General features: G+C 37.1%; 1 protein-coding gene across 5 annotated transcripts in view; it reads right to left on the bottom strand.

The window, feature by feature from the left end:
• Nucleotides 1-14,300, bottom strand: part of USP3 (ubiquitin specific peptidase 3) — an 84,083-nt gene that overhangs the window by 2,504 nt on the left and 67,279 nt on the right. For all 5 annotated transcript variants that reach the window (XM_021666230.2, XM_064361391.1, XM_064361388.1 and 2 more), the window contains 4 exons: nt 11,132-11,238; nt 10,895-10,975; nt 533-651; nt 129-242 (listed from right to left, as the gene is read on the bottom strand). In XM_021666230.2, coding sequence (XP_021521905.2) covers nt 129-242; nt 533-651; nt 10,895-10,975; nt 11,132-11,238 — 421 coding nt within the window. The remainder of the gene's footprint in view (nt 1-128; nt 243-532; nt 652-10,894; nt 10,976-11,131; nt 11,239-14,300) is intronic.

Genomic DNA, 14,300 nt, shown 5'->3' with positions numbered 1-14,300 from the left:
ATGGAGTTATAGGAACAGTGATCAGTGACATCAGCATCTCCTATCTTGATGACTTCTACCCTCTCCATGTGATGACAGTCTTACTGAAGAGCTGTCTTTTCACCATGCTAAAACGGTAATCGCCTTACCTCTAATAAGTAGCATTTCAGGTCTAGGCCTCTCAGTGGAAACTCTACATATGTATCAACTTTATTTCTTAAATATGCTGTCCAATGAAATCTTTTCAAATGTAAGCATAGCACCTGGAGGACAGAGATGAGGTCAAAGATTGTGAAACACCTAATTTACCTTTCAGTCAAAAGTTTGATAGTATCAGTTCAGTACTACAGCCTCTTAAATAACATTTTAGCTACTCTATCAATCATTCTTCCACGCATACCTTATGCATTCATTCTGTAAAGGGTTTAACTTTTACTGAAAACCCTAGAGACAAATACAGAACAGTTCATATAGTATAAAGTTAGAGACATGGTCTTATGAGTCAAGCATTTTCCCCTTGAAATTGCTTCATAACTTGAAATTCAACACTCACCTTGGGTAGTTTTTGAATCCAAAACTTTTTTGTGGACTTTTGTTTCTTTTTGCATTTATGGCACATATATAACTCTGTCTCATCAAGCTCTTCTAAGTCAGTAAAACTGCGAAGACAATCTAAACAAATTGATTTTGGCAGCATTAAAACAAGATGCCTTTTATATGGAGGCAGTGTACTGTGGAAAAAGGACTGAACTTTGAAGCAGAATGACCCAGGTTCAAAATCTCAGCTTTATTAGCTATATAACCTTAGAAAAGTTAACCTTTATTACAAATTGAAGACAAAAAATACCTACTTTGAAGAACTATTGTAATGAAGAGAAATAACATGTGTAAAGCACCTGGCATCATGCCTGACATCTGGTGATGATCAATTATGTTGGTTTTACTATTAATGAAAATTCATCTGAATAATTCTGAGAAAATGGTTTCCTGATGAATTCAAAATTTCAATTGCAGTTATCTGTCAATGTGTTACAGTATAGAGGACAAAGCTCCAAGCTCATTTAAAAAAAGTCAAATTTAGATCATTTAAAAATAAATGTAGATCGCCAGGTGTGTTGCCTCACGCCTGTAATACCAGCACTTTGGGAGGCTGAGGCGGGCAGATCACGAGGTCAGGAGTTCAAGACCAGCCTGACCAACATGAAGAAACCCTGTCTCTACTGAAAATACAAAAATTAGGCGGGCATGGTGGTGCATGCCTGTAATCCCAGCTACTCAGGAGGCTGAGGCAGCAGAATCACTTGAACCTGGGAGGCGGGGGGTTGCAGTGAGCCGAGATCATACCATTGTACTCCAGCTTGGGCAACAAAAGTGAAACTCCATCTCAAAAAAAATATATATACAAACATGGATCACAGAAGGCTTTGCTATCAACCTTCTCTGTCCAGACTCTGTACTCTCAGTTCCTACATAAATCACAGCTACATTTCTTTTTTCTTTTAAAGATTGAATTGTGTAACCTGGGGTTTGGTAAACTATAGCCCTAAAACAAATCCAGCCACCCACCTGGTTTTGTAAATAAAGTTTCCCTGGAACACAGCCATGCCCATCTGTTTACATTATTTTTCGGCTGCTTTTACACTACACCAAACTGAGTCACTGGGGCAGAGACCTTATGTGTCGCAAAGGCTAAAATACATTGAGGAATGTCATGACAGGTTCTTGAAAATTGTTACTTTATGTGAAACGATGTATAAAGAAACCATTGTTACAACAAAAGGTTAAAGGAAACTTACTTACTGGAGGACCTCCTGTATGTCATTTTGCCTTAAACTTGCAGTTTCCAAGAACCCATTGATGACATTAAATGACGACTTACTGTATTTATTCTCTGGTCCTTTTGAGAGAGTTTGCCAATTCCTGATGCAATCAGATATTCATAAATCTATATAAAATGTACGTTCCTCTGTAGAGAAAATATGAATGCCTATGGACCCTGCACTAGAGTACTCTAGAGAATCTAAGAACCAGGGTCTCTGCACAGTATAGCATCTCCTAGAGTTGTGCAGTGGGCAACCTGTGTGGCCATGTGCTTCTTACCAAAGATCATTCCACTTCCTCTGCCCAGAAGTAGCTGTTATCCTGACTTTTATGTTAATCATTTGTCTTTATAGACCAGTTATATATCTTTAAAAAATATATTTATTAGTTTAAAGTTGGGTAGCAAGCAGAAACCTAGCTGTGTATGGAAAAGCACTCTTGGCTCTGTACTCAAGTTTCCAGGCCATAGCCTTTCTGTCTGTGACAGTAGCAGACAGCATCCCTTCAGGGAAGGTGGAGGCAAAGTGTGACATAAGACTAGACAGGCCCTGTGTATCAGGGGCCTAGACAGTCTTGAATATGCCTTTGTTGCCTGAGCCCAGTACCTAGAAGGCACATCCTACTGCCTCCCTGCAACTCAATTCTCACTTCTTTCTTTGAACCTTTCTCAACTTCCACTGGACAGTTACCATTATTTCCTCAATTTCCCACAAATACTACATTGCCAACCTGCTATTTTATGTCAATAATAGTTCCTGGGAAAGGATGTATTATTATATCTTGACATTATACTTCCTGAAGCAAGTCTCAGACACTACACACAAACTTGCAAATGGAGTGATGCTGTCCTCAGGGGCCTCCCAAGTTCCACGTCTCTGGCTACCAAGAGCAGTGACTACACAGCAGGCAGACTGGCTGGCACTAAGAATCCCTTCAGACGGATCACTATGGCACTTGTGAGCTCTGAAGCTGAAGTCATGGACGCATTCATCAGCAAGTATTTGTTACATCACGTAAAAAGCTATGGCCTTGGCAGGGACAGGGGGGTCATAGGGAAAATAAGAAATAAAGAAAGGAAAAATTGTATAAAAAACACAATTTTCCACATTTAAAATCATCATTTGAACATTCAAACTAGAAAAAAGGAGAACTTCACCATAACCAAGGCCATATATGAAAACCATAGTGAACATCACACTCAATGGTGAAAGACTGAAAGCTTTTCCTCTAAAATCAGGAAGACAAGGATGCTCACTTTTGCCACTCCTGTTCAACATAATATTTTAAGTTTTAGCTAGAGCAATCAGGCAAGAAAAAAAGCATCCAAAATGAAAAGGAAAAAGTATAATTATCTCTGTTGACAGATCACATGATCTCATGCAGAAAACCCTAAAGTTAAAAAGTTAAATTGTACCTGAAAACTATAAAACATTGCTGAAAGAAATTTTAAAAGACATTAAGACATCCTGTGTTCACAGATAAGAAGACTCACTATTAATAATGAGTCCCAACTGGATCCATAGATTCAGTGCAATCTCAAACCAGCAAATTATTTTGTGGATAGTGACAAAATTAAGTTTTACTATGGAAAGGCAAAAGATAAAGAATAGCAAATACAACAGTGAAGAACAAAACTGGAAGAATATTACTCCAAGACTTATTACAAAGCTCTAATAGTCAAGACAACATACTGGTGAAAGAAAGAAAACAGATCAGTGGAACAGAATACAGCACCCAGAAATAGACTCACATAAATACAGTCAACTGGCTTTGACAAAGGAGCAGAGACAATACAATAGCGGATGGATAGTCTTTTCAACAAATGATACTAGAATTGGACATTAACTTGCCAAAAAATAAAAAGTAAAATCCATACACAGACCTTTATATCCTCCACAAAAATTAACAAAATGTATCAAAGCTATAAAACTTTTAGAAGATAACACAGGAAAAAATGCAAATGACCTTGGGTTTGGCAATAGTTTTTTAGATGCAACACCAAAGGCACAATCCATGAAAGAAGGATTTATAAGCAGGACTTCATTAAAATTAAAATTTTTTGCTCTGTAAAAGATACTGTCAAGAGAATGAAAAGACAGGATATAAAATCACACAAAAATTAGCTGCACTTCTATACACTAACAATGTATTCATTGTTAGGCATTTCCAAAAAGGAAATTAGACAATTCCATTTATAATAGTGTCAAAAACAATAAAATACTTAGGAATACATTTAACTAAGGAGACGAAAGACTTATACCTGAAAACTACAAAATACTGCTGAAAGAAATTTTTAAAGTCCTCAAAACACCCTGCATTCACAGATTGAAAGACCTGATGTTGTTAACATGATTATTACTACCCAAAGGAATCTACAGATTCAGTGCAGTTCATATCAAAATCCCAATAGAAAACTTTGCAGAAATAGAAAACCCTATCCTAAAATTCACATGGAATCTCAAAGAATCCTGAATAGCCAAAACAATTTTGAAAAAGAACAACAAAGTTATAGGACTCACACTTTCTGATTTTAAAACTTACTACAAAGGTTCAGTAATTAAAAGAGTGTGGCACTGGCGTAAGGACAGACAATATAGACCAATGAAATAAACTCTTACATATATAGTCAACTGACTTCTGATAAGAATGACAAGACTACTGAATGGGGAAAGGACAATCTTTTCAACAAATGGTGCTGGGGAAGCTAGATATCAACATGCAAAAGAATTACGTTGGACTCTTACCTCACACCATATACAAAAATTAAAATAGATCAAAGATCTAAATATAAGTCTTAAAACTATAAAAACTCTTAGAAGAAAACATAGGGGAAAAGCTTAATAACATTAGATTTGGCAATGATTCTGATATGACACCCAAAGCACAGGGAACAAAAAAAATAGGTAAGCTGAACTTCATCAAAATTAAAAAGTTGTGTATTGAGGGACACTATAAAGAGAAACCACAGAATGGGAGAAAAATATTTTCAAATCATATATCTGGATAAGGGATTAATGGCCACAATATATGAAAAACTCCTAAAAGTCAACAACAACAACAAACTGATTCAAAAATGGGCAAAGGACTTTAACAGACATTTCTCCAAAGAGGCACAAATGACCAATAAACACATGAAAAGATGCTCAACATCACTATTAGGGAAATGCAAATCAAAACTATAGGGATATACTACTTCACTGTTATTAGGATGGCTGTTATTTAAAAGACAAAAAAGCAGAAAATAATGTGTATTAGCTAGAAAGTGGACAAATTAAAACCATTGTACATTGCTGGTGGGAATGCAAAATGGTACACACTGTGGAAAAGTTTGGCAGTACCTCAGAAAGTTAAATGGAACTATGAGGCAGTGATTCCACTGCTAGGTATATACCCAAAAGAACTAGAAGCAGGAAGTCAGATACTTGTACCCCTATGGTCATAGCAGCATATTTACAATAGCCAAAAGGCGGGAACAACCCAGGTGTCAACAGATGAATGGATAAATAGAATGTAGTATATACATACAAGAGAATATTAAGCTTCACAAAGCTTACTAATACATACAAAGAGCTTACTAATACTTACTGATACATACTACAATATGGATGACCCTTGAAAATATTATGCTAAGCCAAACCAGTCACAAAAGGATAAATATAGCATGGTTCCACTTACATGAGGTGCCTAGAATAGACAAATTCATAGAGGGTAGAATAAGAGTTACTGGGAACAAAAGTCCACTCTCCCCCAAATAGGTATTATAAAGGTGATACACATAGGTTAAAACAAATGAAAAAATAACTCACAGTTGCATTTCCTCCTGAATCCCACTTCCCTGAGATAATCACTGCGAAAAGCACAGTGTACGGTGTTTAAGAATTTTAACACCCAGGCCGGGTGCAGTGGCTCACGTCTGTAATCTCAGCACTTTGGAAGGCTGAGGCAGGCAGATCATAAGGTCAGGAGATCGAGACCATCCTGGCCAACATGGTGAAACCCCATCTCTACCAAAATACAAAAAAATTAGCTGGGCATGGTGGCCTGCGCCTGTAATCCCAGTTACTCGGGAGGCTGAGGCAGGGAATCGCTTGAACCTGGGAGGGGGAGGTTGCCGTAAGCCGAGATCGCGCCACTGCACTCCAGCTTGGTAACAGAGCAAGACTCTGTCTCCAAAAAAAAAAAAAGTTAACACTCATATGAATGTTTATCGTACACAAATGGAATTATTCTACACACATACTTCCATGGACAGTTTTTACTACACAATATTTTGTAGCTTTGTTTCTATGGCACAATTATTGGTCAACTTTATGTTTCTTAATTGCTACATAATACAGTTTGTTAAACTAGTGCCCTATTGGTAGACACTTAAATTGTTTGATTTTCTTTCATTAACGAGTGCTTCAACTAAAATCTTTTACACATATTGTCCACATTTGCAAGTGAAATTAGTATGTTTAAGGAAATGCCTATTAAAAATGGTGATCATTACCCTCCAAAAACAACTGTGCCAATTTATACTTAAAACACCATTATGAGGGTCCTCTTCTACTGACATCCATCTTTATCATTTTCACCAATCTTGTTTTTCTTTTTTGTATTTCTTTGTACCAATCTTGCTCTACTTAGTTTCTTGAATATAGAGGATTAATATTTTTAGATGTTATAATGATCATTTCTTTTTCTTATTCATATACTCTGCCCAAGTCGCCTTTTTCATATGCGTCCAAACATCTGTCTCAAGTTTATCATCTCTTTTCTACGTTATGGTCTTTTACCATTATGTAAATTTATAAAATGTTTCCCATTATAGATTCTGGCTTAGAAAGATCTCCCCTATGACAAGATCATAAAGATGCTTTCCTATAGTGTCCTGTGGTTTTATGTTTCATATTTAAATCCTGAAACCTCAAATTAATCAGGGAAAGGATATGAGGGTAGGGAGAAAATTAAGGTTTTTCCAAACTAATTCTTACTTACACTAACACCAGTTGTTGCCTAATTTCTTATTCTTCCCACTGATTTGACATTTTTTCTTTGGCATATTACAGATTTCCATAAATATTTTACATTAGCACCTGCTCCGTATTAGTAGTTCTAGGACACTTCCTATCCTATTGCTTTTTTCTACCTTACTTTCATTTTAAAAACTTCTTTACCTCCTCTTGAGAATTTCTGCTTACAGAGGAATTTTTGAATGAATTACAATAAATGTAGGAAGTAATTTGGGAGAAAATGGACATTTGTACTATATTGAGTCTTCCCATCCAAGAATAAGATGTGGCTCTTTTTATTCAGGCTTTATCTGTCCTTTTATAAAGTTTTATTAAAGTATTACATATTCCTTATTAAATTTGTTAAGTGCTTTTGAGTTCTGTTACTATGAATAGAATATTTTGCTATGTATAGAAAACCAGTTGGTTTTTTTGCTTAAACATTTTAGCTTTATGTTTAGAATATATTTATGAAAGTACTATTTGTGTTTGATTTTTAAAAATTGAGGGCTTCTAGAAAAGCAGGTGTCCTCCTGCCCAGTCTCACTCTCCATGACAACAGTTGTCAATATTTCTCATAATTTTCCAAATGATTTTCCTAAAATGTTCTAGGTATCTAATTAATCTGTCTGCAAATGTTAATATTTTGGCCATTCTTCCATGATTTATTCTTATTTCTTTTCCTCATCTGTTGCCGTGCTCTTCCAGATGTTTGAGCAATACTGTCAGTAGGCCTCCTGGCTTACTCCTGGCCTTAGTGGAAAATCATTAGTGCTTCCCCATTAACTATGATGATCACTGATAGCTTTTAACGAATACTTGTCATCAAGTTAACATTTCTATTCCTAATAAAATTTTTTCTTCACTTTTTGTTTTTGAGACAGTCTCACCGTATTGTCCAGGCTAGAGTGCAGGAGCACAATCTCAGCTCACTGCAACCTCTGCCTCCCTGTTCAAGCAACTCACCTGCCTCCCAAGGAACTGGGACTATAGGCGCCCGCCACCATACCTGGCTAATTTTTGTATTGTTGGCCAGGGCTGGTCTCAAACTCCTGGCCTCAAGTGATCTGATCTGCCCGCCTTGGTCTCCCAAAGTGCTGGGATTACAGGCGTCAGGCACTATACCCACACTTTTCTTTTCCTTTTAATCAGTAATAGATTCGGGATTTTATCAGTATCTATTTGGACCTTTTCTTTTTTTTTTTGAGACAGGGTCGGTCTCTCTCACCTAGGCCTAGAGTATAGGAGTAGTGCCAGCTAATGCAGCCCCCAACTCCTGGGCTCCAGCGATCCTCCTTGCCTCAGCCTTTCAAGAAGGTGGGATTATAGGCATATACCAGCATGCCCAGCTAATTTTCTTCTTCTTACTATTATTTTGTACAGACAGGTTCACATTATGTTGCCCAGGCTGGTCTCAAACTCTTGGGCTCAAGCAATGCTCCCACCTTAGCTTTCCAAATGCTGCGATTCCAGGCATAAGCCACTGTGTCTGGGCATTTTGCCTATTAGGGCATTTTGATTTGTTTTCCCCTAATTATATTTCTAGTATTAAATCAGTCCTATTTGATCTCTGTATATTATTGTTTTAGTATACTACTGAGTTGTATTTGCTAATACTTAGGATTCTTCGATCTATAATACAAGTGAGATCAAGCTATATTTTCTTTTCCATGGTTATCTTTGTCAGGTTTTAGAACTGGGGTTATTTTACCCTTTTGCAATATGCACATTTTTGGTTAAATAACTTCAAAAGTTATTTAAGATGGGTCTTTTTTCCTTTTTAAAGGAAAACTAAGCTTAACAATTACAAATTCAAAAAGTATACAAGTAGTTCTTGCCAAGTGGACTCAAAGCATGTGAAGACTTACTAGGTAATCACAAGTCTCCATCTCCAGTAAACAGAGAAAGATGTATGACATTCTGGATGTCCAAGAAAGAGAAGTGCCCTTAATTGATAAGAGTGGTCAACAAAAACACAATGAGAAGGTACCACACCCTGTCATCGACTTTTTAAAGCCAGCAGTAAGCTCTCTCAAATAAAAATCAAGCCTCAGGATTCAAAGTAAAGCCAACTGAGAATACAGGAAACATCTTTCCGGCCAAACCCTAAACTACTTTGGCTGGTTTGGGCCCCCTGAAGCTAATACCAATCACATCAGATTTCAAGGATTCAGTGTAAAGAAAAATACTCCCTGGGATGCAAGGCAGATGCCACGTGCCACTTTTCTTGTTTGGGGAACAATCAGCCATCTATACTGTGTCATGCACTCTCCTCCTGGATGAGCTCAGGAAGTGAGACTCTGCTTGGTATTCAAGTATTCTGGGATAAGTAGTAACTGAAATGTTATGAAAGTCAGTAAGAACCACATATATAACCAACTCAGAATGAGGGAAACGGAAGGAAGGAAGGAAGGGAAGGAAGGGAAGGAAGGAAAGGAAGGAAAGGAAGGAAGGAAGGAAAGGAAGAAAGGAAGCCTAAACAAACTAGTGTCTCTGAGTCTTCTAGCCAAAGGTCATCTAGATTTACTGAGTTTTGTTAAACATCAGAAAGTACTGTTCAGTGTAACTCCAGAACTTTGGGAGGCTGAGGTGGGCGGATCACAAGGTCAAGAGATGGAGACCATGGTGAAACCCTGTCTCTACTAAAAAATACAAAAATTAGCTGGGTGTGGTGGTGTGTGCCTGTGTTCCCAGCTACTCGGGAGGCTGAGGCAGGAGAATTGCTTGAACCCAGGAGGCAGAGGCTGCAGCGAGCCAAGATCGTGCCACTGCACTCCAGCCTGGCACCTGGTGACAAAATAAGACTCTGTCTCAAAAAAAAAAAAGAAAGAAAAGAAAAGAAAAAACAGTACTGTTCAGGCCAGATGCAGTGGCTCACGCCTGTAAACCCAGCACTTTAAGAGGCCAAGAAGGGCAGATCCCTTAAGGTCAGGAGTTTGAGACCATCCTGGCCAACATGGCAAAACCCCATCTCTACTAAAAATATAAAAATTAGCCAGGTGTGGTGGCATGCACCTGTAGTCCCAGCTCCTCGGCAGGCTGAGGCAGGAGAATTGCTTGAACCTGGGAGACAGAGGTTGCAGTGAGTTAAGATTGCATCACCCTCCAGCCTAGGCAACAGAGCAAGACTGTCTCAAAAAACAATTTAAGAAGTATTGTTTAGATATATATCCATGTATTTATAGTAAGAATAGTTTTTAAATTAATGTCATAATTACTGTTCTTATTGAAGAGTTTATAGAATGATACGGTTTAAGGCTAATTCCTTTAATTTTCACTGACTTCCACTATAAATAATCAGATATTTGTTTCATGATTAAGTTAGCATGTACTCACATGCCCTAGATATAAAGAGAAAATGTTGTGACATTTGACAATATCAAGCATACTGTGATATTTTCTTAATCTCAAATAGGCCAAAAACAGTTTTGGAGAAACATACTATAGCCCTATATTTTGCAGAGAAGTGGAGTGAATGGGGCTTTCTTAAATTTCTTCTGCATTCTTGTTCAAGGAGACAATCAACACTGGTTATGTAGGTAAGGAACAAACTGAGAGCATGGCAAAATGTTTCATATGTAGTGTTGCTCCAGTTCCTTACTGGAATGTAGTCTAGTCATCCCATGCATTGTCTGACAGATTTCTAGGAACTACCTGAGAACAGTACTACAAGCATCTGAGACCTCTGCTACTTCTAACAAGCCAAATGCCTCACATTACACAGAACATCAGTGACACAGAGAAGCCTAGCCCTTCTCCAAAAGAAAGTTGGATTTCTACTAGGATAATCTGATTCTAGAGTAGTGCTGTCTAATAAAGGAGTGCCATGCTAGCCACACGTGGTTTCTGGGCACATGTGGTTCAAGTGTGATTAAGCAACAGAATTTTAATTTAAACTTTAATTGCTACATGACTCGTGGTTATCATATTGGACATTGCAGTTTCTTGAGGGGTTAGAAAAAAGACATTCAGGTTTCACTTTTCTTAAGTTACAACACAGATTCATTAAAGATACTAACCACAAAGCACATATAGATGAAGTTTATCAATCTATTCCACTATTTGAAGAAAAATATTTTAGTACATTCAAATATCTTTACCTTGTAATGAACAAACTGGTCCATTTTCTTGATTCTTAGAGCGTTTACTTCTGAACTGACTTGGAATATCTAATGAAAGGTCTTAAAAGGAGATAGGTAAACACTGTTAAAGGCATATGTCTACTCAAAAATAATTTCATAAACTGATGCACTTCTATATTTCTCTTTACACTTATTTTTTGAAGGAAACATTATTTTAATAAAATATTATATATCCACATGCCACACATGTCTTACCTAGGAATGGATCAAACTTTCTAGATTCTGTCCCACATATGAGGCAGTTAACCTCATTTTGGAGAATGCCTCCGAATATAGCCGTGACAACAGTAGATGCTCCATTTCTAAACAAAAGCACCACATAGGAGAATATCTCAGTAAGAAGCCATCTCTTTGACATTTAAAAAACTGAAATATTTGTTAAAGCCCCTACAGATTGCTCCCTTTGAAGCAATATTTAAATCATTTATAAGTTTAAAAATAATAATAAAATTTCAAAATATAGACACATACTAAACAAAGGGTTTAATCCACTGGCCTCCTCCAATGCTGACATCCAATCCCACTACTTTCCCCAAGAGCAACTAACACTGGCCATTTGCTATCATAACACAGATCACATGCATGACTCTGCACAGGGCAACATGACTCCTTCCATTCTCTCCCCAAGATAGGTCCCAAAAGGAAGGAACTGCCTTGTACTGGAACCTTTGCAAGACCTCTCATATTACAGGGAACTCTCACAATTAACTGACTTTAAACATCCTTGGTCTGAGTTTTTAGACAGCCATCTCTCAGATTTGGGGAAAAAGAAGTAAAGGAATTTAATACAGATTTAGTAATTACTGCTGGAGGTAGAACTTCACAATTCAAAGTGCTGGATGTTACTGTCAAAAACACTTTTTAAAAAGCTCAATACTGTAAATAATTTCTTTATGGAGATGAAAGGTACACTATTTTAAGAACAAGCTAAAAACACCACTTGCTGTAATGTTACCTAAACTTTTTCCGCCTCTACTCCATCAAATTTAAAAGAGGAATACAGGAAGAGTACCCACTGCAGAGGCCCAGTGTGAAGATGAGAGTTATGTATGTGAAGTGCTTTTAGAAGAGCACTTACCAAAAATAAAGCATTTGAAGGGTCTGCCACTATGAAGTCAGATTACACCTGCTTCTTGCTCTTATGTTTTTCCCTAAATGTATACCTTAAACAGGTACCTCATTCTTCTTGACAGCTGCATGGCGTGTCACAGTATGGACATACAGTGGAAGCAAGAACCACCAAGAGAGTGTACCAGTGAGAGCAGGAGTGGCAGGCACTGATAGAACAGCACTTACTACACACAGGCTCCATTCCGAGCACATTCTTTCCATCTGTTCAGTCAATTAATCCTCACAACACATCTGTAAGGTAGCTACTGTAAGCCCCAAGTTGTAGATGAGGACACTGAGGTTAAGTTGGCCCAACGTCATACAGCTGGTCTGGTTTGAATATCTGCTCTAACATAGCTCCTTCTCTTAATTTAACTAATGTAGTATTAGTGGCTATTGAGGTAGTTTCAATTATTTGCTATCATTAATAGTATTACACGAACACTTGTCTATCAGCCTTCGTGCACTTATGAAGTCACTTGAGCCAATACATGCTATTTTTTGCTAATAGCAATATAAGGTGGTTTCTGTCACTTCAATCAATTACTCCTAAAACACTGTGTATTTTCTAGGCCACTCTAAGTTAGACCTACTGCAATGATGAAGCAGGCAAAGCCTACTCAAGCAATTCTATTTGAAACTTTTCATTCCTTTTCTGTCAAAAATAATAGGCTATAACTTTATTATTATTTTTAAAGTAGTAAGTAATACAGTATTGTTTGTAAGACATACTGGCTTAAGAAAAATTTTTTTTTAAAGTAGCATTGGGGAAGAAGCATTGGGAATTGTAGGACCTAGCAGCCATTTCAGGTTTAGGTTTATTATCTGTGTCACTAAAAAAAAGACATGGCAAAAAAAAAACCTGCTGAAAATGAAGGGACTGTAACTGACCCTTTCATGCTGATGTTCACATACAAGGTTGCCTTTCATTAAAATGGAAACTGCTTCATTAAGAAGTACATTTAGACTCAATGTAGTTCTTTCTTATAATCACTTCCTCTGAGAAATGAATACTTAGCAAGTTTTTAGCTGCTTGACATGTTTGAAATTAAGCTTCATCTATACCATGACTTAATATTCAAAATCAGTTTCATTTATCATAACCACAACTGTTTAAATACTGAATACTTGGACAGGCTATGATGCTAGGGTCCTTTAATGGGCACTGATGATTGTTGATGTACTAAAAAAACATATCTGCCACTTATTTCTTCCATACACCTCCCCCACCTTCACCTTTAGTAGGGTAGGTGTGCATGTGCACAAGTCAACAAAGACTCAGCACAAAAGACCTTTTTCTAGTTGTAGCAAAGATTCTTAGATCCTGAAATGCCTTCTCCAATGTACTGAAGGAAACAGAAGGAAATCTGAATTTTTAATATTTGATAATAAATGTTTGGTTTCTGTCCCTAACTCAGTAATGAAGCTTGCAATTCCTAATCTTTAAAGTCTCATGAAAATGGATAGCTTAATACTGAAAACTCATGAGGCACTAAAAGAACATTCTATGAGTATTACACAGTGTGATTCCACAGGGTGCCCCAGGCGTCATGTAAAATCATAAAGACATACACCCTCTCTCACCTCACACAGCCTATCCATGATAGAGCACAGTTCAATATCCTTTGTGGATGAATGTGCCATGATAAAATACAAAACAGAATTTTTCATTTAATGCTTTTTAATTTGGTGCTACCAGAAAGAACAATTCTTCCAGGTCACAGATCCTTCCCTTTCTATATTGGATTCTAACTGGAATCACAGCTACTAGGACCTAGAGGGAAAACATTTTGCGAATTATGGCAATTAACACTGGTTGCCCTTTTCTAACACTGCTTGCTTAGCTATAAGCCTGCTTTGCCATTAAAAAGTAGTAGTCCTACTATGTCTGATTTATGGACTGCCAGGCAATACTACCAATATGTTACTTTACTCTTTCTTTTTGGGGGGAGTTTGTCTTCCTGTAAATTGCTTTCCCATGTAGCTCAATACTGACAAAACTTTTCAAAAATCTGAACAAAGGAAGCTACAGTTGACCAAAATCCAGGCTGAAATAACAGTAAATCTTCCCTTCTTCAAGCAAAATAAATGTTCTGATCTCAGTGTATACTGTGGGGCTACTATACATGGGAAAGCAATCCAAAAGCTTTGTTTTGTTCATATTGAAAGGCAAGAAAAACTTCTGAGAATTTATAAATGCCTCAATTTCATTAAAGAACAGATAAACTTTAGGAAAATTCAAGTCCATAATGAA

The sequence above is a fragment of the Aotus nancymaae genome, unplaced genomic scaffold (assembly GCF_030222135.1).
Source record: "Aotus nancymaae isolate 86718 unplaced genomic scaffold, 86718_ANA_hifiasm-v0.15.2.pri h1tg000041l, whole genome shotgun sequence".
NCBI classification, from domain to species: domain Eukaryota; kingdom Metazoa; phylum Chordata; class Mammalia; order Primates; family Aotidae; genus Aotus; species Aotus nancymaae.
The sequence above is the reverse complement of the archived record's forward strand: the minus strand, read 5'-3'. Positions and strand labels throughout refer to the sequence as shown.